This window comes from Anastrepha obliqua, chromosome 1, assembly GCF_027943255.1.
Source record: "Anastrepha obliqua isolate idAnaObli1 chromosome 1, idAnaObli1_1.0, whole genome shotgun sequence".
Classification (NCBI taxonomy): domain Eukaryota; kingdom Metazoa; phylum Arthropoda; class Insecta; order Diptera; family Tephritidae; genus Anastrepha; species Anastrepha obliqua.
Genome location: NC_072892.1, coordinates 77,402,427 through 77,426,171, shown reverse-complemented (window position 1 = coordinate 77,426,171; position 23,745 = coordinate 77,402,427). Strand labels below are relative to the sequence as shown.

General features: G+C 36.2%; 1 protein-coding gene across 8 annotated transcripts in view; it reads right to left on the bottom strand.

Annotated features, from left to right (window-relative positions):
• The window catches only part of LOC129243582 (uncharacterized), a 39,283-nt gene that overhangs the window by 13,004 nt on the left and 2,534 nt on the right, over nucleotides 1–23,745 (bottom strand). The window contains exon 1 of one of the 8 annotated variants that reach the window (XM_054880722.1): nucleotides 8,019–8,190. The exons of 1 other annotated variant lie outside the window; for it this stretch is intronic. In XM_054880722.1, coding sequence (XP_054736697.1) covers nucleotides 8,019–8,032 — 14 coding nt within the window. In that variant the 5' untranslated portion in view covers nucleotides 8,033–8,190. 6 more of the 8 variants (XM_054880766.1, XM_054880713.1, XM_054880730.1 and 3 more) reach the window with 6 other exon arrangements.

Sequence of the window (23,745 nt, the reverse complement as noted above, 5' to 3'; positions counted from 1 at the left end):
ACTACACTCACCGCCATAAACGCCCAGATAAACCGCGGGCTTAACCAAAACCGTCCCTGCGAGAGGACTGTCCTAGTAGCGTTGGACCTGAAGAAGGCTTTCGACACAGTCAGCCATTCCACGCTACTAGATGATATTTATCAGTCGACACTCCCGCCAGGGCTGAAGAGGTGGTCCGCAAACTACCTGAGCAGTCGTCACTCGTCAGTGATTTTTCGAGATCAAACATCAAAGCAGGGGAAGATAAAGCAAGGTGTACCGCAGGGTGGTGTCCTTTCTCCCTTGCTGTTAAACTTCTATATCTCGACGCTCCCCCAACCACCAGCGGGAGTCTCCCTGATCTCATACGCTGACGACCGTACGATAATGGCGTCGGGCAATGACATCGATGGTCTGTGCTCCTACCTCACCGACCTTTCTCGCTTTTTCACTGCGAGGAATCTCCAACTTTCCCCCACTAAATCCACGGCGACCCTCTCTACCACCTGGACAAAGGAGGTCAAACTGTCCCTTAAGATAAAAGTCGACGACACACCAATTTCGACGGTAAACAACCCCAAATTTTGGGTGTAACCTTTGACAGTTTGCTCTGCTTCTCAGCGCACACAACCCCAATTGCCAATAAAGTCCAAAACCGCCAACAATTGGTCGGCCGGTTCTAAACTATGCAGCGCCTGTCTGGTCGCCTGGAACTAGTGACACGCAGTGGACAAAGCTACAAACATGCCAAAATACTGTCATTCGGACAGCGACCGGTTGCCTCCTGATGACCTCGGTTCAACACCTACACAACGAGGCACAAATGCTCCCAGTAGTGGAGCATAACAAACAGCTCAACAAGCAGTTCCTACTGGGATGTTACCGCAGGTTTCACCCCTGCAGACACCTGCTTGAGCCTGAGCCGCCTCCCAGGCACGTCAGGAGAAATCTCTGACGAAATCCAGGACAAAACTGACCGAAATCTACTGGACCTGACAGTGTTTAGGCAGTCAATAAACGACATTCACCGGGAGACCGTCACCACCTTCTTAAGCTCCCGTCCTGTGAATGCCGTAATCGGAGTTCAACCACCACCTACAGCAGATGAAGAGCTCCAGCTTCCTCGTGAGACACGTGTAACACTGGCACACTTACGTTCTGGATATTGTAGCTGGTTAAACTCCTACTTATCCAGAATCGACTCCGACATACCAAACATATGTCCGGAGGCACCCCGCACGACACTAATCACCTTTTCACATGCCCCCTAAAACCGACTCACCTAACACCCCTCTCCCTCTGGACCCATCCCGTCGAAACAACATGTTTCCTGAGCCCCCCTAGATGAGCTAGACGAAGACGACCGGTGAAATGCCCGCCACTGGCGGGGCTACTATTACTGTTAACAAACAAAACCATAGCCAGCTGAGCTTTAGATAACTATAACTTATTTGTACATTTCGAAGTGCAGAAACTAAAGAAGAGATAACAACATGTTTATACCACAATGCAACTGGTTACGGTTACGGCGAAAAACCAAAATTCAATTGGTCTCCCCGTTTATGATTATCGCTACGGAATTATGGCATGTCTCCTCTAACAGATTACAGTGTTGCCCATATGTTGATTCGATCAGCAAATTTATGGTGTCATGGTTATGGCACCTGTACTTTGGGCTTTAAGCTAGAAATGTTCGATAATTGACGCATATATTTGTTTGGATGTATGTATGTATATAAGAGCTGTTCGTGCTTGCTTTTAGATCCATCTGATATAAGACCAAATTATAAATGTACATATGTATATTTGTTTGATGCAGTTTTTTTCACGTTACGTGCGATAGCCAAAGTCGAGTTGCAATGAGAGAAAAACGAACAAAAATTATAAGTCCATGTATGTACATGAGAGGTTGATGGAATTGCTGTTCAATTTCATTAATTTGAAAACCCATAACTATAGTTAGGCCAAATTCAATGTGTGAACCAAGCTTTGTCAAGTTTTATAAAGTCGGTTTAGTCGTATTTCTTTCTTCTAGATAATCAGTTAAACCCGAAGAGTAATATTCGTTCATTATAATAGGTCAGAAATATCCCATTCTTCTTACCGAATTTCGTCAAGATATCTTACTTTTGATGAATGGACAGACATTCTATTCCTAGTGCAACAGTGTAAACCGGTTATAAAATATTACGTATTCCAGCACATGTAATCGGTTTGAAAAACATTTATTTTTTTACTATAGTTTGTGTTTGTGATGTTTCCATGGAAGATACTTATAAAAAATGTTGCCGTTGTGTAGACAATGCCCTAGCCGTAGTGAAACTATTTTTTATATACAGGCTGGTCGATATAGTGTTTTCTTTTTAAACACATTGAATTGCAATAATATTAACATTGAACGAAACTTAATTTTTTGGTGCCTTATTGGTTTGTTCGAAAGAGAAACATTCTCATTATTTATAGAACGCGATTTCATTCATGTGGTTGCCTCGCTGCCTTAACATTAGCTAATTCTGTTAATCCAGTCTTCTAAGGCCTTGGTGATGGTTTCTGGCTCTATCTAACGAATGGCATGCGGCTTAATGGCCTCAATCCTTATTGGATTGTTCGCATAACATCGGTCGCTTACGGCATCCCTCAAAAAAGTCTAACGGAGTAAAATCGCAGCTCCGAAGTGGCCAATCGGCAGGTGACTGATAACACAGTTACCGAATTTGGTGCTCAAAAAATCGATTACAGCATGGGATGTGTGGCATAGCGCACCATCCTGCTGAAACCGAAGATTGACCAAGTCCAATTGTTACGTCTTTTTAGCGCTCACCGCTGATCGAAATGACGTCTCCAGCAGCATTTTCAAAGGAAAATGGGCCAATCATGCCCCAAACCGTCACATTTTGAGTATGAATAAGTTTCTATGCGACCACGTGTGGGTTTTTCGATCCGGAAATAAGTTTGCAATACTCGTATTTCCCAATGATTCATTGTATTATGCAGATATGATACTGATTTGTTTTATATACATAAGTATGTGAAAGCCAAGGGACGCGATGTAATTCGGCGCTAATCAAATTTCCTGTAGGGTATGCACGGAAGAATACGTTTGCATATGTATGTAAATACAAATATATGCATACATATATGTACATACATATAATACACAGCATGTGTTACCGCAATAATAAACTTGAATTCAAAACAACAATAAAGGTCGATTACACTTTCAAATCGATAATGCCTACTCATAATCAGGGTATTCATACATCCTTCTACTATTATTATTTTTATTATTATTATTATATTTTTACATACACCAAATAAAAAATTATCGTACCACTTCACAAGTGAGAGTAAAATACATCGTATCGACATACATACATACATACATATATAAGAGCGTAGTTTGTTTGCCGACATTGTTTTTAGTACATGGTTTTGAGCAAAAAAAAAAGCCGTCAATAGATGTAAAATATTTTACTTGGAATTCCATATCACTGTATACCGATTAATTGCTGTATTCTTTTGCATTCGAGCTACAAAGAAAATGCTCGACATCGGTTATATTTTACTATACATTTACTAACATTTTCTTCATTTATTTTATTTTATTTGTGTACCCAATGATAGCAGTAGTACAACACCTAAATTTTCATTTTGTTACAAGTATTTTGTTTTTGGCAATTTGTTGGTTTGAGTGTCAAACTTTTAATCAAAATGTAAGCAAACAGGAAAAAAACAAATCAGCTATTATAAACTGCTATCACGTAGTATGGACGCGCCTCTTTTTTTTTGTGTGTATCCAACAGTTCGACGTTTAGCTGGAATTTCCCCTCAGAAAAGTCTTTTTTTATACTTTACAACACCACTCGCATATACTTCTATCATTAGGCACTTTCAACTTAAGTAGAATATTTTGTGTTTTTGCTTCGACGTAACTCGCTAAATTTCCTAGTGCTCTTCTACAGCTTAGACAGACCGGGACGTTAATCGTGATTAACGATTTAATTTGGAATTATCTCAGGAATTGAGTGCAACTAATTGTTAATTGCCATAATTTAGTGGATTAGAGAAATGGCACCACTGCTGAAAAACGACCGTTAATATCTATTGTGATTGATAAATAATCAAACTTTGAAAAAGAAAGACAAGAAAGGCTTAAAACAATCAATTGTGAACAATATGATGAGCACAGCAGGAGTAAGTATATTATAGCAGGAGGATATGATGTGAATTACAACCCATTAAACTCTATAATATCAAAAAATTACATTAATTCGAAATAACATTAACTGTTTTGACATTTCGGAGCAGTTTGAAAAATAGCAAATTAAGATTTTGTAAAATAAATAATTATTTTTAGGCAGCTAATACCCGTATTTTTTGCCTGCGGTTTACCTTTTACTAAAACTCTCAAATAAACAAGTCAGCTATTAATTTATCTGCGTAATAACCGTCTGTCACACTACAATTTTAATCAGATTAACTGCTCCGATAATCCGGATTAACGACGCTGTCTGTCAATGCTATAACAGGTCGGATGCAAAAAGAATATAGCTAATATTATATGATATAATACTCATAAATTAGACGGCTGCTTATACAGATACATATACATACATAATTATAAGTAAGTAGTTACATATATCAGCTGGTTTGTGTTTAAAATAAAAAATAAATAATTGGCGCGTACACTTCTGTTAGGTGCTTGGCCGAGCTCCTCCTCCTATTTGTGGTGTGCGTATTGATGTTGTTCCACAAATGGAGGGACCTAAAGTTTCAAGCCGACTCCGAATGGCAGATATTTTTATGAGGAGCTTTTTCATGGCAGAAATACACTCGGAGGTTTGCCATTGCCTGCCGAGGGGCGACCGCTATTAGAAAAATGTTTTTATTAATTTTGCTTTCACCGAGATTCGAACCAACGATCTCTCTGTGAATTCCGAATGATAATCACGCACCAACCCATTCGGCTACGGCGGCCGCCGTGTTCACATTATGCAAATTAAAGAATACGAGTAAATATTTGTGTTTTGGATTAAAGTATTCACACAAAAAACATACGCATAAGTTGCGTTCCATAAGTATAAAAAACCAGCAAGTGGTTTTGGTTAGGTTAGGTTTGGCAGCCACATCGCACCTAGAGACAGCGATGCCACTTAAACCTCGAAACGGGTCCGTTGTGAACCGCAGGGGCTGGGCTACATTTCCCCTTCCAGATTGAACTATCCTGAGCTTTGGACAAGGCGTAAAAGGTTGTGTATACCTAAAGTGTATAAATTATCTATAATCATTCTGGCTAGAGCCGGACTTGTGCAAAAAAGGTATTGAATTGTCTCCAACTTGACCTCATCCCTACAGCTACGACAGAAATCATGCATGTAAACATGATTTCCTAGCATGATTTCCTATGAGACAATGTGCTGTGAGGGCCCTACTAAGGTCCTAATTTGAAGTATACTCAATTTTATAATACTCTTAGACAGACGTAGATTTAGCTATGGCCATGTTTTCCTAGCAATTTCACGGGTAATGGTACTAATCCATCTTTGATTTACAGAATTGATTAGTGCACTCATAACAAGAAGCTTACAAGTTGCGGGAGGTACCACCATAAAGTTATTAATGTTTGGTATACAGGTACCTTCTGTTGCAAGTTGGTCAGCCCTACAATTCCTTGGTATATATCTGTGAGTTGGAATCCAGCATAAGATAATACGTTACTGTTTAGCCATTTCATTAAGAGATTTGCGACAATGTGAGACACTCTTTGATGTTATTTCGAATGCATCCAGAGCCCATAGGGCAGATAGAATGCCAACCATCTTCAGGCTTTATGAATATCGTTTATTTCCGCTTGAAAAACACTACAGTGATCTGGTAGTTTAAAGGATTCACTGATAAAAGCTCTTCGCAATATAACCCTGATCCTACACCTACATCCATTTTAGATACGTCCGTGTAGATCTTAACAGGCCGCTGAATATATGCAGAAGAAATCCAAGGGTGGCAAATGTGGCATGATGTCCAACGTCATATATTGCTAATTCCGCTGATCTCTGCACCTTATTCAATAAATTATAATAGGTTTTTTTTCTACATAGCACATCACCAGACAAAATTTCCATATAGAAGAATGTTTTAACTGGTTTAATACTAAAAATTTTAACTTAAGAGTCGGTCTCTTTTAATTAAAGTATGTGCTGACTTGTTTGGAGCCGATTTTAATTTGAATACGACTATTCGCCAATTTGTCAACGATATTATTTATGATGTATTAGACATATTCCATCCTTGATGAAGCCTTATCCACATTGCAGAGAACATTCAATTAAAATAACGTCAAAGATAATATGATATGAAAATATCACTTTTCTTCTCTTTCGATTGAGACCAATGTCGTGTTTTAGTCTGTCAAAAAAGCTGAATCGGTCCCATGGCGAACAGCTGTCAGGTACAAACTGAGTTACCACTAGTCGCGTACGAAATGTGCCACCTCTAATTCGCTTTTATAAAAAAAGCTGTGGTAAGACTAGAGATTAATTAAAAAGAATAAACATAAATGTCTAAAATTGAGCGTTATACTCGTATTTAATTGAAAAACTATTTAAAATTCCTCAATCAGTGCTCGTTGTTGCATTCCATGCCGCAGTAGCACTACAGATAATAAAAAAATGCACATTTTGGCAGTGCTCTCCCGTAACGCAGAGATTCGCGTCATATATTATTTTTATGGATGCGATGACGGATGGTCATTAACGAACTGTTGGAGAAACACATATCCATCCTTAACTCACACAAACAGCGAATACCGTAGCCTAATAAAAAAAGATAAAGAATGCGGGCCCTATGGAAGTAAGGGTCTTGCTGTATCGCATATTTAGCGAGCGTAAAAGAAAAAAAATGATTCGGTAACTTTAATCAAATCGTGTACTGGGTATTAAGCTCATTCAAAACACAAACAAACTGATTATGAAGGCAACTCTGCAACTACTCACTCCGGCGAACACAGCGTAGAAAATTCATTGACACAATTCGACAAATCTACTTTCATACATAACACGCATGTACAAGCATTTATAAACAAACATACACATATGCAAATATATATAGACATTTGTATGCATGCTTATTGGAAACGTTGCAAGTTTGACGAGTGTAATCAAGAAATTGAAAACAACAACTCCGTCAAGAAATCGGACTATGGCCCCTTACAAATTTCATACTTATTATTATAACTTTTGTTTACTATAAAATTTTAAGTTTCTTAAGTTATTTATGTCACTTTTAAGTTATTTACGTATGTGGATACATACAAATGTATATGCATACGTTACTATGACTTGACTTAGTTCACAGAATAAAAAGTATAAATTTGTATTTCTACCTTCGTACCCTTCATATTTAATCATACCGGACAAAGGTGAGAGATTTATTAGCACAACGATAGCCAAATCAATACTTTTCGTTTCCATAGATACTCGTACTAAGCCAATAAAAAACTGCATAACATATATACCTGTGTGTATGTATGAGTTAGTCTTGCGTTGTCAAATATGTGGTACATATATACATTCATACATACATACAGACGTAGACTCATATCTACATACTACTTTTTTGAATATCTGCGTACATATGTCCATTAGTACGTATATATACTTATATACATATATATATACTTTTCCAAATATATAAAATTGAGTCTCAAAAGCCAAAGCTGATTTAATATTGGAATTAAGTAATTAAAATAACACCACATCAATTTTTAAAAAGTAAGGAAAATGTATAAAGTTTTACGCTGTCACTTATTTAGTTTCCATAAGGTCGTTTGTAAGAATTTAAGTATGTACATATGTACATATATATGTACGTACATACATAGCATTGTTCTTTTTTGTAATATTTGTCATCGAATAACATACATACACATGTATGTTAATATTTTAAATTGTTGTATAACCACTTTAATATCAAATTTAGATTTGACCAATATTTGTTTAAAAAAAACAGATACAATACAAAAATATACAATGTAAACTCACGCGCGTGGAACCATGCTATGTACGCTATTTCTAACATCGAAAAGTCGCGTTTATTAGCGAATAGCAGAAAAGAAAACTAAAAAAGAAGAGTTCATCGATTAGCGAACGAATTTCTAGCGTACTAAGCGAACGCGTCTACTCAGGCCAACTACCGAGCTAGTCTATTGACCATAACAGCTATACCGTCACATCAGAGCTCACTTTCGTGCTTGCGCCCCGCTTTCCGCGCGTATTACGAACTCTAGGTCTATCATCGCTAGACTACGAATATGAATTTCGATCCGCTATCCGATTGCTATACAATCATACAACCCTCTCAATTTAGTGCGCCATAAGCAGGGCGTACACCAAAGGGGGTATATAATATTGGCCCCACAATTCAATACGTATTAAAACTCAGTTAGTGTCGACTTAACTTAACAGATTGGCAACGATTTCTCAACATCTTGTCAGTGCATAGTTTTTGTATCTTCTATTACATTTGTTTAACAGTTCTCCTATAATGCCGCACCAAATAAATTCTTTTCAAAACTAGTTTCTGCAAACATTTATTTATAGGAATTATAAAATCTAAGATATGGCATGCCCGATTCTCGCATAGCTCTCAATTTACGTAAGAACGAAGCTTAAAAATCTAACATTTGCAGCTTCTTAAATTTCTTAAGTTGAGCTAAATTTTAATTAAGAGCGGAGCTAACAAATGGGTTAAAAAGTCCCGGGCCTAACAAAAAAAACTCGTTTTGTTTTGTTCAAATTAGCTTTATTCATCTACGTAATTCTAGGGAATGCTCTAACGTTTCAATACCACTTTTGTAAAACGATTTATCTTTTGTCTCAAAATAGGTCTCAGTTTCATGGTTAAGCTCCTCATTCGAGCGAAATTTCTTACCGGCGGGCCATTTTTTTTAGGTTTGCGAACAGCCAGTAGTCGCTGTGAACCAAATCTGGTGAATACGGTGGTTGAATTCCTCTAGCTTTGCCATTGTTCAGAATCATCAACACGTTCTTGTTTTTGGTCAACAGTGAGCAAACGCGGCACCCACTTTGAACAGAGCTTTTCATAGTCAAATGCTCATGGAATATAAAGCCAATACGTTCCTTTGATATCTTTACAACGCAACTTCACTTTTCTGGTGTTATCGTCTCATTTGGAGTCCACTGTGGGCATCATCAATCATGTTTGAAGTAAGCAAGCAACAGCTGTATTTTTAAGGTTAATACTAACTGAAAAAGAGATGAATGCAATAGAAATCGTCCGACGCCAATATCGACAAATCAACAGCATAAAAGATCAGTAAAAATCACTCTAGTAGTTTGGGATCCCACGGAATGTAGATGCAAAGGCACCTTTTGGCAGCGCTTTTACATTCCCATATAGCCGGCTGTTGCATTAAACTTATTGATCCCCACGATATATGGAATACAGAGGTGTGGCCAACATTCGCTGTCAGCGATTTTGAAGGAACCAGCTGTAATAACAGGGGTCATAACAGCGGTTTGTGTACGAAAAAACTGAGATTGTGTTGGCGACTTACGAAAAAATCAACGCTGTGCTCAATAATGTTACTTCGTTGCCGTCTGGACCATAGATAATAAGATGAGAAACTCTTTCATTTTGAGAGAGAGAGCACGCCCATGAGAACGTTTCAAAACTTGGCAGCACTCACACATTATGGGATTTTGAAAAAGCTCCAAAAATAACTGACGAAAACAGTTCGTTTTGGCTTAATGGAGAAATGACGTGTTGTAATGTTTATAATTATTTGTCTTAAAATTAATTCAATTGAAACGTAATAATTTGAATTGAAGTGAGTTTGTGGAATCCAAAGCTCGTTATAGTGTACGAGTATCCTTTTCGACTTCTACTTATAATTAGTCTTAAGTACATAATGTAATTTTATTGAAAACTGTGTGTTGGTTTATGTAAATTTGTATATACGTAAATATTCTATGGTTGAAAAGGGTAGGTAAGGGAATTGAATTTAAGTTTGAGATATTTTACAAAAATTAAAGGTAATCTGTGTTATATTATGAAATCGCAATATGTCATGTTTTTAATTATAACTTATGTTCTTCGGGTTCATTACTTTATTATTATTAAATTGCTTTTGTATATCAGTTTCAAATAAATTCATTTACATATAAATTTTTAAATTTTTTGGTTATTTATGTACATATTTCATACGGATTGTGCTTATTTTTAGTATATGTAGGTGTCTACGAGTGATATAAGGTATTGGGCAACCGCACACTAAATACTAACCTCAATGGTGGTGTGAAAACTAAAAATTCTCAATTCTTGTTTAAAAAATACCCAATTTATGTTTCTACCGGTGTGGCAATATTGGCAAATGATATAAAAAATGCAAATTTTTCAGCGCTCTCACGAGAAAAAGATTTTCCCATCTAGTCATCTATAGTCTGGACAACGACTGATTGCACGAGTGCAAAATTCTGCTCGCGAGTACCCGAGTAAAGATTGCCAGCTTTAGCCATCCGAAGCAAATTTGTGAGAGTAACTTCGGCTGCCACGAATTCCGCCCGCTCATTTCTCGGGATTGACAGAGTGGCAAGCACACTCAGTAATTGTGTTTCGTTTGAACCAAAGGCGGGCGAAAACTTTCTTGGCCGACAATAAGTTGGTTGGAATGGCAAAGCTTTGTAGTACGTTCGGTAGGAGGAAGGAGATTCTAAAGGCAGCAGATATCGAGAGAAAAGGTTGAAGAAAGAAATCCTTTTATATTTCGTATTAAAAATGCTAATGATTTTCTTTATAATAGCAATTTTCTTAATTATCATTGCATACACTATTATTTATATAAGTAGAAAAATTGTAAATATATCAGTTTCAAAATTCAATTCATTTTGTTAAAAGTAGAACAGCTGATTTGATTTTTTTGTGGATTTATTTGGTCTCTAAACAATATGAATTCAATTCGTACTTGGTCTTCTCTAGTCTATGTAAACTGGATTCCTTTTAAAGTCAGCACAAATCTACAAAATTTCAATGGCAAGCGCGCCGCAATCAATACTTATTTGTATCCCATTAAAGAATTTCGTACTCACTATTGGTCTTAAATGGGAACTTTAAGCGATATCAAAGCAGGATTGCTATGACTGCCGTAGTCATATGTATGGAAATGGAGTTATAATTAAGATTGGGCCAATTTTTACAAAGTTATTACATCGTAGTATAGGAGGCATCACGTCTACTTATTCCATAAATACGATTTTCCGGAAAATTTCGATAGAAGCGTCATCTAAAGGGTCTACCTTTTCCATAATTGAAACATATTCCGTATGTATGAAACCAATCGAACAATAAATACATCGCCAGTTAGTGACTCAATATTCTAAAAAAATTTTCTTCATATGTAATTACCGAGCCCATTGTGAAAACACGCATACCTACGTGTTCGTCTCGACGAGGAGAAAGTTTACGACTATATTTTAAAGAGGTTTGACATCTGATTGAAAGAATCAAATATAATTTAATTACACACTAGTTATATTCGTATGTGAGCGGAACCAAAATCCGTTTTCTGGTTAACTGATATTTCTTTAACTTTCATCTTTAATTCAATTTCAATTCTCAATATAAAGAAATAGTGTGATTATTTCTATAATAAGTACTTGAAATGTGAGTTAAAATATAGTTTTATCTTTATTCGAATTACCTTGCGAGATTGAATTTAATATTATAAACTATTGTTGTTTTGCTTAAGAGTGTTCAAAATTTATGATCAACTACATTCAACTTTCTTTGGATGCCTCATCTATCAATAAACATTTAGCATTGAAAATCGTTTGAAATGTCACTCAAAGAACAAAACATCGGAAGTTCAACCACGGCACCACGAAATTCAACGGATCAGAGTCCTACTTCTACAAATGTTTAATAATCCGAAGAGCGAGACCCCGTCGTCAAACTGAGCGATTACAACAAATTCGATCAAGAACGAACATCGATCGTTTCTTAAGATTAAGGTATTCAATTAAGATATGGATTACAATTACAACATGCATCATAATATTTTGCGGTACCTTAAGTAATGTGTGTGATCATTGTACTGCTTTGAAGTTTAATGGGTTCGGAATGTTCTATAAAAGTGTAGTGTCATTTCCCAAGTAATTTTTTGCGTAGAATCCGAATCCGGGATTTAAATTGCTCTATCACGTCAGGATTTTGAGATATCCTAACTTAAAAGTGCAAAAAACGCTGTTTTTGCCCATTTTTGAGGTTATATAGCTACGAAGATTTTGCTCTTCATAAAAAAGTAGACGTGGTATTTTAAATTATAAGTCTTCCTCTTTTAAATGCCGTTGAGTTTGCTCAAATATCTTAATTTTTCACTGAGATATCGCATTTTGAAGTCTCCATGTTTTTTTTTTTTGTACGACGATGTAATCGACCGTATCACATCTCATGTTATCTCAATGGATTTTCGAATATCGAAAAATTCACAAACATGGAAACTTCAAAATGCGATATCTCAGTGAAAAATAAAGATATGTAAGCAAACTCAACGGCATTTAAAAGAGAAAGACTTATACTTTAAAATACTATGTTTACTTTTTTATGAAGAGCAAAATCTTCGTAGCTACATAACCTCAAAAATGGGCAAAAACAGTGTTTTTGCACTTTTAGGTTAGGATATCTCAAAATGCTGACGTGATGAAGCAATTTAAACCCTGGATTCGGATTCTACACAAAAAATTACTTCGAAAATGACCCTACACTTTCCTAGAACAAAACGTTGTTGACCTGTGTTATTGATGAGCTTCGAGCGTAACTGTTTCGCCATACCTAGTGAAAAGCGTCCTTGTTTGACCAAAGAGTAAGAGACTAATGATATGCGATCTTCCAAATTGTGAGACTAAAGTATGCCAGAAAAGCGAGTGCTAACCGCCCTGTATCTAATCGTGTTCCTGATGCAAAGTCTCATAGTAATTTGACCATATTATTGATCACTACCTTTGCTTACAACTCTCTATTTTACCATCTGCCCCTCCCTTCTTCGTCAGAACAAAATAGCAACCAACAACATTTTCTTTCTCCGTTGCTTTAACAATATCCCATGTTTAATTTTTAATAAATTAGTGATATTGCATTCATTGCTCTCAGACCCACGTAATGCGATCTGCGCATTGACCTCGCCTATACATCAAAAACATTGCCGTCAACAGACTCATAATCGTCAAAAACATTACTGTCTACATTTATCGCCCTCTGGAATGATAGCGGAACTGACTCTCGATTTGCGCGATACCGAAATAATTTACGTGGTCGCAGTAACTTTGGCGGTCTTGCTGCTCTTTGCATTTCATTTACATCTTCTTGTATCACAGCAACAAGTTCACTGCCCGTTATACTCTGGTTATTTGGATGAGGAGAGTACTCTACACTTTTGGAACTGGCGCTGTTATTCTTTTCTGTTCGCAGCGACAGCAGGTCATCAATAGCGCGAGTTGGAGGAGATGAAACCGGTTGTTGTTCATTTATAAACCTGACGTCACACGAACATACGTATTATTTTATGCTCTTTTGATAACCCGTCTTATCTCGTGGATATCTTACAAACATGCCTTACAATGACCTGGGAACAAGTTTACAATAAAATCTGCCGTTCGGGGTCGGCTTAAATGTCCCTCCTTTTGTGGAACATCATCAAGACGTACACTTTAAAAAGCAGAAGGTGTAAGCGCCAATTATATATGATGCTTTCCATTTCAATTCAACCGGGCTATTCGGGTCATGTTCTTCGATTTCGATGTAACTGAAATTTGTTGCTCTCCGGTCAAAATAATGAGACACGTATTTTTTTGTTCGCCCGAAAAAAATTTTTTTCAAGAGTTATCGGCAATTTTGTTTTTCGGCTCAAACTCGATTTTTTTTAATTATATAAGACAAATTTTTTTTTAAATGTCCATAACTTAGTCAAAAATGAACCGATTTTAATAATTCTGGGTTCGAAATGATCGTCATTACTTACAGGAGCGACTTAATGTAGAAAAAATTGCAAAAAAGTAGTTGAAAATTTTTTATTTAGCAAAAAAGAAAAAAAATGAAATTTTTTCGAAATTCAATATTTCAAAAAGTGTATTTTTTTTTTATAACTTTTTCCAAATCAAAAGGACATCTCAAACTTTAATTGAGCTGAATGCCTAGTAGCTAAAATGAGTTGTTTTTGAGTAATAAATTTTTGAGTAAAAGCCCTGTTTCGCATTTTTTGTTTTTTGCAAAATAAATCATTTTCAACTTCTTTTTTGAAATTGTTTCTGCATGAAGTCGCTCGTGTAAGTAATTACGATTATTATGAACCCAGAACCATTCAAATCGGTTTATTTTTGACTAAGTTATGAGTAATTAAAAAAAATTTTCTTATACAGATTCTTTCCATTTCAATTCAAAAGAGCTATTCGGGACATGTTCTTCGATTTCGATGTAACTGAAATTTGTTGCTCTCTGGTCAAAATAATAAGACACGTATTTTTTTGTTCGCCCGAAAAAAATTTTTTTCAAGAGTTATCGGCAATTTTGTTTTTCAGCTCAAACTCGATTTTTTTTAATTATATAAGAAAAAAAATTTTTTAAATGCCCATAACTTGGTCAAAAATGAACCGATTTTAATAATTTTGGGTTCAAAATGATCATCATTACTTACACGAGCGATTTCAAGTAGAAATGGTTGCAGAAAAGTATTTGAAAGTTTTTTATTTTGCAAAAAAACAAAAATTGCGAAACAGGATTTTTACCCAAAAATTCATTACTCAAAAACAACTCATTTTAGCAACTGGGCATTTAGCTTAATTGAAGTTTAAGGTGTCCTCTTGATTTGGAAAAAGTTATAAAAAAAAAAAATACACTTATTGAAATATTGAATTTCGAAAAAATTTCATTTTTTTTTCTTTTTTGCTAAATAAAAAATTTTCAACTACTTTTTTGCAATTTTTTCTACATTAAGTCGCTCCTGTAAGTAATGACGATCATTTCGAACCCGGAATTATTAAAATCGGTTCATTTTTGACTAAGTTATGGACATTTAAAAAAAAATGTTTCTTATATAATTAAAAAAAATCGAGTTTGAGCTGAAAAACAAAATTGCCGATAACTCTTGAAACAAATTTTTTTCGGGCGGACAAAAAAATACGTGTCTCATTATTTTGACCGGAGAGCAACATATTTCAGTTACATCGAAATCGAAGAACATGACCCGAATAGCCCGGTTGAATTGAAATGGAAAGCATCATATACATATATTTATAACAAAAATAAATGTTAACTTCAACAAAATTCTTCATCATTTAATTTTGTTGACATGGTGCAAATGATTCCGATTTGAACGAATGGAAGATGTATCGATTTTTAAATGACTGATTACATTGAAACTTGTTACGCGTACCATAAAAAATGTGAAGTATTCATTAAGCATTAAGCATGTTTTCTTTGCATCCCTTTTACGGCTAATTTATAATTGAAAGAAATAAACAATTCATTCGAAAGGCACTTTGAATAATTTCAATCAAATTTCAAATTAGTTTAATTTAAAGTTCTTATGTGTAAGTATATGCCTCCTAAACATATGCTTTAATTTTGATATTGATTAAAAAAATCGTAATCAGCGGTTTAAGGGTAAGATTTAAATTAAGATTAATACAAAGATGAAGGTTAAAGTGCATATGCATAAGTAGATGGAAAGGATAAGGCAAAGATAAAAATAAAGAATAAAGAAAAAGACACCTAAATATAAAGACAAAGAGAAAGGAATCATTTTACTTAAAACGTATTTAAATTCCTAATTTGAGATCTATGAACATCTTACTTAAGTGAACGGGGCTTGCACGATCAAAATACTTGGATTGTGGTGTAATTACAAAGGGAATGGTTAATGGTCGAATTTTCGACTACGGCCAACACTGGATCACATAAATATTATTTTAGGGGGTAATTTGAACTTGTAGGAGATTAAAGATTTTTCGTTACCAGTTTGGCAAAATTTGCTATCATCCTTACCGCATCGAATACGAAATTCAAAATCAGCTATCTAGGAGACTTTCCCGTTTCCTTTTGCCCTTATTATTTTCATTTCTCTCTATTTTTTATCCTGAACAGTGTTCCAAAAACGGAAAAATTGTTTCGGAAGAAAAGCAAATATCAGGAATGCTAGTAAGAGAGAGACTGTGATGTAATTTTTAAAGACTTTTTTCACCAATCATTTTAAGCAAAAGTTAGAGCTTGTAATGGTTAATGGTTGTAAAGGGTTAAGGTATAGCCCTTTAGCACTGCGACCATATTGATCTATTGTGCACCCTATGCTGTCTATTTACTGTTAAGTATGCTTATGAATTGTACCAGCTCATTCTGAGGGAGTGATTGAAGGTCTTCATCTGTAAGCATGAACTTGTTTAAAAACCTTTTCCTTCTATGCGTCAACCCCGGACATTCGATAATGAGATGTTCTATAGACTCCTCATCTTCGCAGCAAAATCTGCAGGTGCTGGTGTTAGTTATGCCTAATTTATGTAAGTGTTTATTGCAGGTGAAATGACCCGTGAGGGCGCCTGTGAGAGTGCGAATGCTCTTTTTGTTTAACGTGAGGGCCATGTTAGCTCTTTTAGCGTTGAAATTTAGGAACTTTTTGGAGTGTCTAAGACCCTCTACGTTGTTCCAATCCTGATTTAATAGAGTTTTGGCCCAGTGTTTTACCTTTTGTTTCAGGCTGTTGAATCCGAACATGGGACTAGGTCCGATGAAGTTTGCATCTGCCCCTTTTTTGGCTTGAAAGTCTGCCTTTTCGTTGCCGTCATATCCCTCATGTCCCGGTACCCAAATTAATGAAACATTGTTTTTGGATGCCAGGTTATTGAGTGCCTTGTGGCATTCTAAGAGGGTTTTTGAGTTGTAGGTATAGCTATCTAAAGCTTTTAGAACTGATTGGCTGTCCGAGAGTATTTTGATCTTTACTCTCTTGTGGTTTCTACGTTGCATGATGTTTGCTGCTTCCATTATTGCATATAGTTCCGCTTGGAAGATGGTGGTGTCCCTGGTGAGAGTGAATGATTTGTGGATTCTGGACCCCACTACTCCTGCTCCTACACAATAAGGTGTTTTTGATCCATCAGTGTACCATTTTTGTGTATCATCATTCATCCATTTTGGGTTTGTTTTCCACTCGATCCTCTCAGGAAAGGTAACTTTGTAAATAATTTAATGGAAGATATAATAATACTTATTGTACAAAAGTACAAAGAGAAAACAGCTGGAAATTTTGAAAGAAGAACGGGAAGTTTTTACAAAGTTACTGCCTTCTCAACAATTTTAGCGCAAAACTGTAGAAGAAATAAGTTCTGCCCCGCCGAAAATATTACTGAATGAAAAAAGATATTTATATATATATATATTTCTATTCAATTCTATGTACAATATATAATTGGCGCTTACACCCTCTTTGGGCCGAGCTTCTCCTATTTGTGGTGTGCGTCTTGATGTTGTTCCACAAATGGAGGGGCCTACAGCTTCAAGCCGCCTCCGAGTGGCAGATATTTTTTATGAGGACCTTTTTCATGGCAGAAATACACTCGGAGGTTTGCCGTTGCCTGCCGAGAGGCCACCGCTATTAGAAAAAGCTTTTTCTTCATTTTGGTCTTTCACCGAAATTCGAGCCTACGTTCTCTTTGAATTCCGAATGTTAGTCACAACCAACCCATTCGGCTACCGGCGCCGAATAAATATATACCGTCAAAATAAATATATACTTTATACATATTTATTTACTTGGCTTTGTTTAGTTCACTTTATGTGACTTAAAGGGATTCAGTGAATGCCGTTAGATGAATTTAGTGGCTTGTAACCAGGCGAACTCACACGAAATTAAACATTTATTAACTTTATATAATTACAATACACACTTCAGTTGCTTGCGCAAAACTAAGCTATATAGCGCGAGTTATGGCCGCTACCGCAACCTACACACACACCAACACACCAACACAAGAACCACCGGAAAAGCAACCAAGGCAAGAAGCTAACCGATCATCAACACCGGAAATGCAGATGCGTCAATAATTGGTTAAATTTGAGTTATATGAAATAAATTACATTCTAAGCTAATTCAATATTGTGATACTTATTAATAAGGACGGAATATGTATAAATATGCTAGTAGTTAATAACCAAATAACAAACACTTGTCAAATTGCTTTTCAAAAAGTTGGTGCTTTGTTTTTTATGTTGTTTAGTGAACGATACCTTAAATCGCGCAAATGAAGTTCTGGCAATAACAATAAGTGGTAGTACCTACTAATCCTGCTATATGGATTGTTCTGATGCATGTCTACTACCATGATATAAAAGAGAAGGTTCTTTCATTGTCATCTTTACAGTATACATAAAAAAGTATAGATATTACTAAAGTACAGTATTTCATTTCATTTTATTTGGAAGTACATATTAATTTACGTCTGCTTTGTCTAAACCTACAATAAACGTGATAAAGGATTAGAAAATATAAAAAGTTGATTTACTGTAATTGGTTTTGCATATTTGCCATTATCTCTTTGGATTTGTGAATTTTTGAATACTTATATAGGTAACGTAGGTAGGTAGGTAGGTAAGATGGCAAGAGTACCCCAGGTACACTACACTACACGGTAACGTATTCGTAACTAAATTCTGCACTTGAAGGGAAGATTAAATTCTGCACTTCTATCAACCAGATGCTATTTAATAAATTATATTTCTTGAGCTCAAAGGTTGTAGTAGTGATGATATGTGGCCCAATCATGCGTCAGTGTTCCGGCTAAGTAATTTGGCGCATACATCCGTAGGTCTTTAGGAGTGAGGTGGTTAAAGAAATGTAATGGCTGCATCCGTGCTTTATTTGCACGTTCATCAGAAGCTTCGTTGCTGTTGATTCCAGCATGACCAGGAACCCACATAATTTTTATTGCGTCTTTTTTTCATATATAATATTTATTTCTTATCATATTGATGAGTAACAGATCGTTTTTTGGGTTCTGCAAGGCTTCAATAACGGATTTGCTGTCGCTACATATTAGATGTTTTTTGCTGGCTTGGGAGGCAAACATTACTGCTTCATGCAGTGCAGCTCCTGCTGTGAAAGCTGAGCAGTATGTAGGCAGTGCACCGACAGAAAATTGTGGCACCGTCGCTATTTGTCACAGCAAATGTTGTGCTGGTGTCCGATTTGGATTCGTCAGTGAATATAAAATCCCATCCCGCTCGAAAAGGTTCAGTAGCCTCGATGTAGTGCTGTATGTATTCGACCGATGCTGTTTCAATTTTTTTAAGGCAGAATAATTTATTATAGAAACAGGATTTAAGGGAAACCCACTGCCGGTATGTTGGTGTTCTCATAAGGATCGGAGTCGATATGATGTTCAATTCTTTGGCGAGTGAGATGCATCGCGACAGGACCGACGGCTTTTTGCATTGCATTGTAAGCTGTAGCGACCTTTCGACTATGTTGAATAGAAGATTGCTCTTGCAGTACATAATTTTTGGTATTAACATCAGCGTCTTGCTCAGTACTCTGGATGCGATAGGTGGTAGTCCTGCTTCCGTTAAGACAGCTTTGGTTGGGGATGTGGGGAAAGCCCGGATATATCTTCTAGCGGTTGTGTGATATGGTGCTTGCAGTAGTTCTAGATGATTTTTGGCACAGTGACCGTATATAGGCAGGGCGAAATCAATTTTTGATAATATTAACGCTTTTGTTATATTTATAAGGGTTAGAGTATGTACTAAAAAGTGTTTAGACGAAAGATATTTTATAATATTGAATCAAGATAACAAGCTTATTCTAATACATTTACAATGGTCTTTAAATGTAAGTTTTTTGTCAAAAACAACGCCGAGTATCTTAAGAGAGTTAGTGTGGGGGATTATAGTGTTAATAGTGTTAGAAATGGAAAGGCAAGGTAAGATACACTTGTGTTTACGGCAGATGTGGAATGTTGCACACTTGTTCAAAGCAATGCTAGCTCCTGATGATTTAGACCAGAGATCTGACTTGAAATATTTATAAAAAGAGTTTTTATCTAGGAAAGGTCGTTTAGATCAGACAAAATTACCAGATCATCAGCGTAAGTTACGAAAGTAATTTCATTGAAAGCTATGATGAACAAAATTACTGAAAGGTGGGAACCTTGAGGTATGCCATTGTGTAATTTTAAAATATTAGAATTGTAATTGTTGATACTAATAAATAATTTGCGGTACAGTAAAAAGACTTAATTGTATGGTACATTTTGTTGCCAACTTTCCAGCGTTTTAATAGCCGAAGAACAATATGAGGACCTATCCTATCGTAAGCTTTTTCGAAGTCTAGGTTAAGAACTGAAACGTGTTTTCCAGAGGATACAGCGGTAGAAGCAAAGTGTTCAAAATATAGAAGTGGGTCAATCATACCAAGACCCCTTTGGCAAATTGATTGTCCGATATGAAACCTTTTGGTTTAGCCTACCACAGTAACCGAGTTGAAATTATTTTTTTGAAAACTTTAGACATGCAGGGGAGTAAGGATATAGGTCTGTAGTTCGAAGTAATGGTATTGGGTTTATTAGGTTTAAGGATAGGAATAATCTTTGCAGGGAAAGGTGTTGTCGTAGGGTTCAGATAGGATTTTGTTCTTTACGGTATTGAAATTTGTATGGAACTTAGAAGAATGTGAATAATCCCTCCAAGTGGCTGCAAATTCTTCGGAAATATTCTGTGCACAGTAGATCGGATCTCTTTGGGAGTGGACGATTTTTATATGGTTGCGTTGGCCTGATCTGTCCAAATATGCTTGAGACTAGATGCCGGAGTCATTTTGGCCGTAAGTGTTTCTAATGCTTTCCTTTTTGCTGATTTTAACTCTCTCCTAAATACAGCGTTCGCTTTTTTTAATCTTACAAGGTTGTCCAATGTTCTACTTTGTTTATAACTGGCCCACAATGATTGTTTGTGGTTTCTTAGGGATGAGAAAACAGTAAACCAGTAAGAAAGCTTTGTAGCGAAATGTTTTATCTGGATTGAGGGATGGCAATGTGAGCAGCGGATCTGATAAGTGATTTTATGGATGAGGCCTCAGCGTTTATATTATGCAAATATGCTACATGTATCTACCAAAAGAGAAGGAACTTAGGCCAGTCCGCTTTGTCTGTTAAAAATTTTGCTCTAAGCTTAACTTGGTATAGGATCGGTAGGTTGAGGGTAGTAACTAGAGAGAAGTGATCACTGTTATGGAGTTCGTCAAGTGTGTGGGATGACAATTTGGGTCCTAGGGAGGCGGAAGCGAGGATAATGTCAGGATGCGTGAAGGAGCCATGAGTGGAAAAGCGAGTGGGTGACCCGTCGTTAAGGTCGATAAGGTTATTTCGCCTCTACGGATTGTTGTTGGAGAGCCCCAAAGTAGGCTAAAGCATTGACATCAGCGAGAAAGATGTAGGGAGAGGAAAATAAGATTAGGAAATTTTTTTGAAGTTCCCTGCTATTAAAAGTCTGATTGGGCGGAATATAGCAGGTTATAATTGACAATTTAAAGCCAATGTCTATTTCAACTGCTGAAGCAGAGATGTTGGATGAAGTGGGGATAGCTTTATGTACGGAAGATTTTTTTACAAAAAGGGCAATGCCTTGTTTACATGACGAATTTTGAGGGAGGTTGTGGAAATACAATAGCTATTGATTGGGGAAAAAGCTTTTTTGTTGTGGGGAAGGTGTGTCTCTTGCAGACCAATAATATCGGGAGAAAATTCATTTATGAGAATGTTAAGGTCTGGATAGTTGTTTAGTAGACCATTTAGATTTCATTGCAAAATTGTCATTGTTTAATCTGAGATATTATCAGATAAATAATCGGCTTTTGATATTTTACTTAATGTAGAAAAATTGTATGAAGAAGATTTTATTGGTGCTGTAGTTTGATTTGAGAGGTTAGGGCTTTTATTAGTGTGACTGTTACTTTCTGAATTAAGGCTTGAAATGTTGTTTGTGTTGAAGTTATGGTGATTGTTTTTTTTTTTTTGTTGTTGTTTGTAACTATGGAAAGAGATGAAAACAGGTATGCATTACTTTGATGTTGGTTACTTGAAATGCAAATGGTGAAGAGGTTTGTTTGTCACTTTGTTGTTGAATTTTTGGAATATTGTTAGAGACTAAAGTAAGAGGTGGTGAAGTTTTGGTGTTATAATATTTTGCTATTGAATATTTAAGATGTTGTTGTAGCTGCAGTAGGGAGAGGAGAAGAAATAAGAGAATCTTTAGTTACAGTAGAAAAGAAAGTAGAGTACATACTCGTTGAGTCGAGGTGGAATTTGCAATTTATGTATTCTAATTGCTTCTCACATTGGGCTTTTGTTGTCAGTTTTTCTTACAATAATCTCTTTCATTTGCTTAAACTTCGGGCAAAGCTTGCTGGAAGCGCAGTTTACGCAGAATATTCGAGTGCACGGTACTGGAAGATGGGGGGGAAGAGCGCACATGTCGCATGCAGGTGTTTTCTGACAGCGTTTAGCTGTGTGTCCAAGCAGTTGACAGCTCTTGCATCTCATTGGATTTGAATAATATGCTCTTACCTTAGTTGTATACCTAGAGACATCGATTTTCTCTGGCAGATAGTAAGAATCAAATGTAAGGAGTACAACTCCGCTAGGAAATGCTTTGCCCTCATTTTATTTCTGGAATTTATGAACACTCACTACTCCATGATCTTCAAGGTTTCCCACTATTTCCCTCTCTGGTGTTTCATTTAAGCACGGAGCGTAAATGGTGCCCTTGGAATAATTAAGGGTATTGTGAAGGACAATATTAACTTTACAAATCCGTTTAAATGTTTGGTTGCCAGAAATTTCTTAGCAATACTGGAGTTTTTTATCATTAATAAAAGATTACCATCTTTTAAGTCCGTGATTTTCATGGATTCTGAGCTTATATTTTGTAGGGCTTTATGCATGGCAAAACACGAATATTTTTTCTGGGGCTTCTCTGTATCAACGGCACTTACCATGAGATATTTCGGGTTGTCTTTTTTTACTGTTGATAAAGACGGAAAAAACTCTGTAGTTACTGATTTTGCTTTTTTCCTCTTTGGTTTGGGACTAGGGGATAACAAGGAAAACCTGTTATTCTATAGTGGAGATCCCTCTAGAGACATTTCGGCTTACAAAAGACAATTAATCAGCAGAAGCAAAATTACACGAATTAGTAAGTAAATGAGAAATAGAAAAGTAAAGAAAAGAATAATCGCACTGAGGAGAAAAAACACAACTACGCTGTGAAACGACCGTATGGTTCAGAAGGCAGTCGATAACTGATATATAATATATAATATATAATATATTACATATCAATATATACATATGTATATATATATGTGTATAATTGGCGGAGCGACCGCTTTTAGAAAAAACTTTGAGTTTCATACACGGATATTGGAACCTACGCACTTCCGAATGGTAGTCACGCACCAACCCATTCGGCTACGGCGACCACCGCAGAAGGACTTATACATTTTATTTATTTTCATTTACTCAGATTGCGTGTCTCAGTCCCTAAGTGACACTTTGGCTGACTTCCTAAAAGTCAGTGCGCAGCATATGTACAAAGTCAAATGATCCTAAATAAAAAAGTCTAATCGTTTGATGCCTAAATCTCTGAATCAAGTTATTGATACGCATCACAAACACAAGTCGTTCATCACAGATTTGTATAAGCAAATCATCG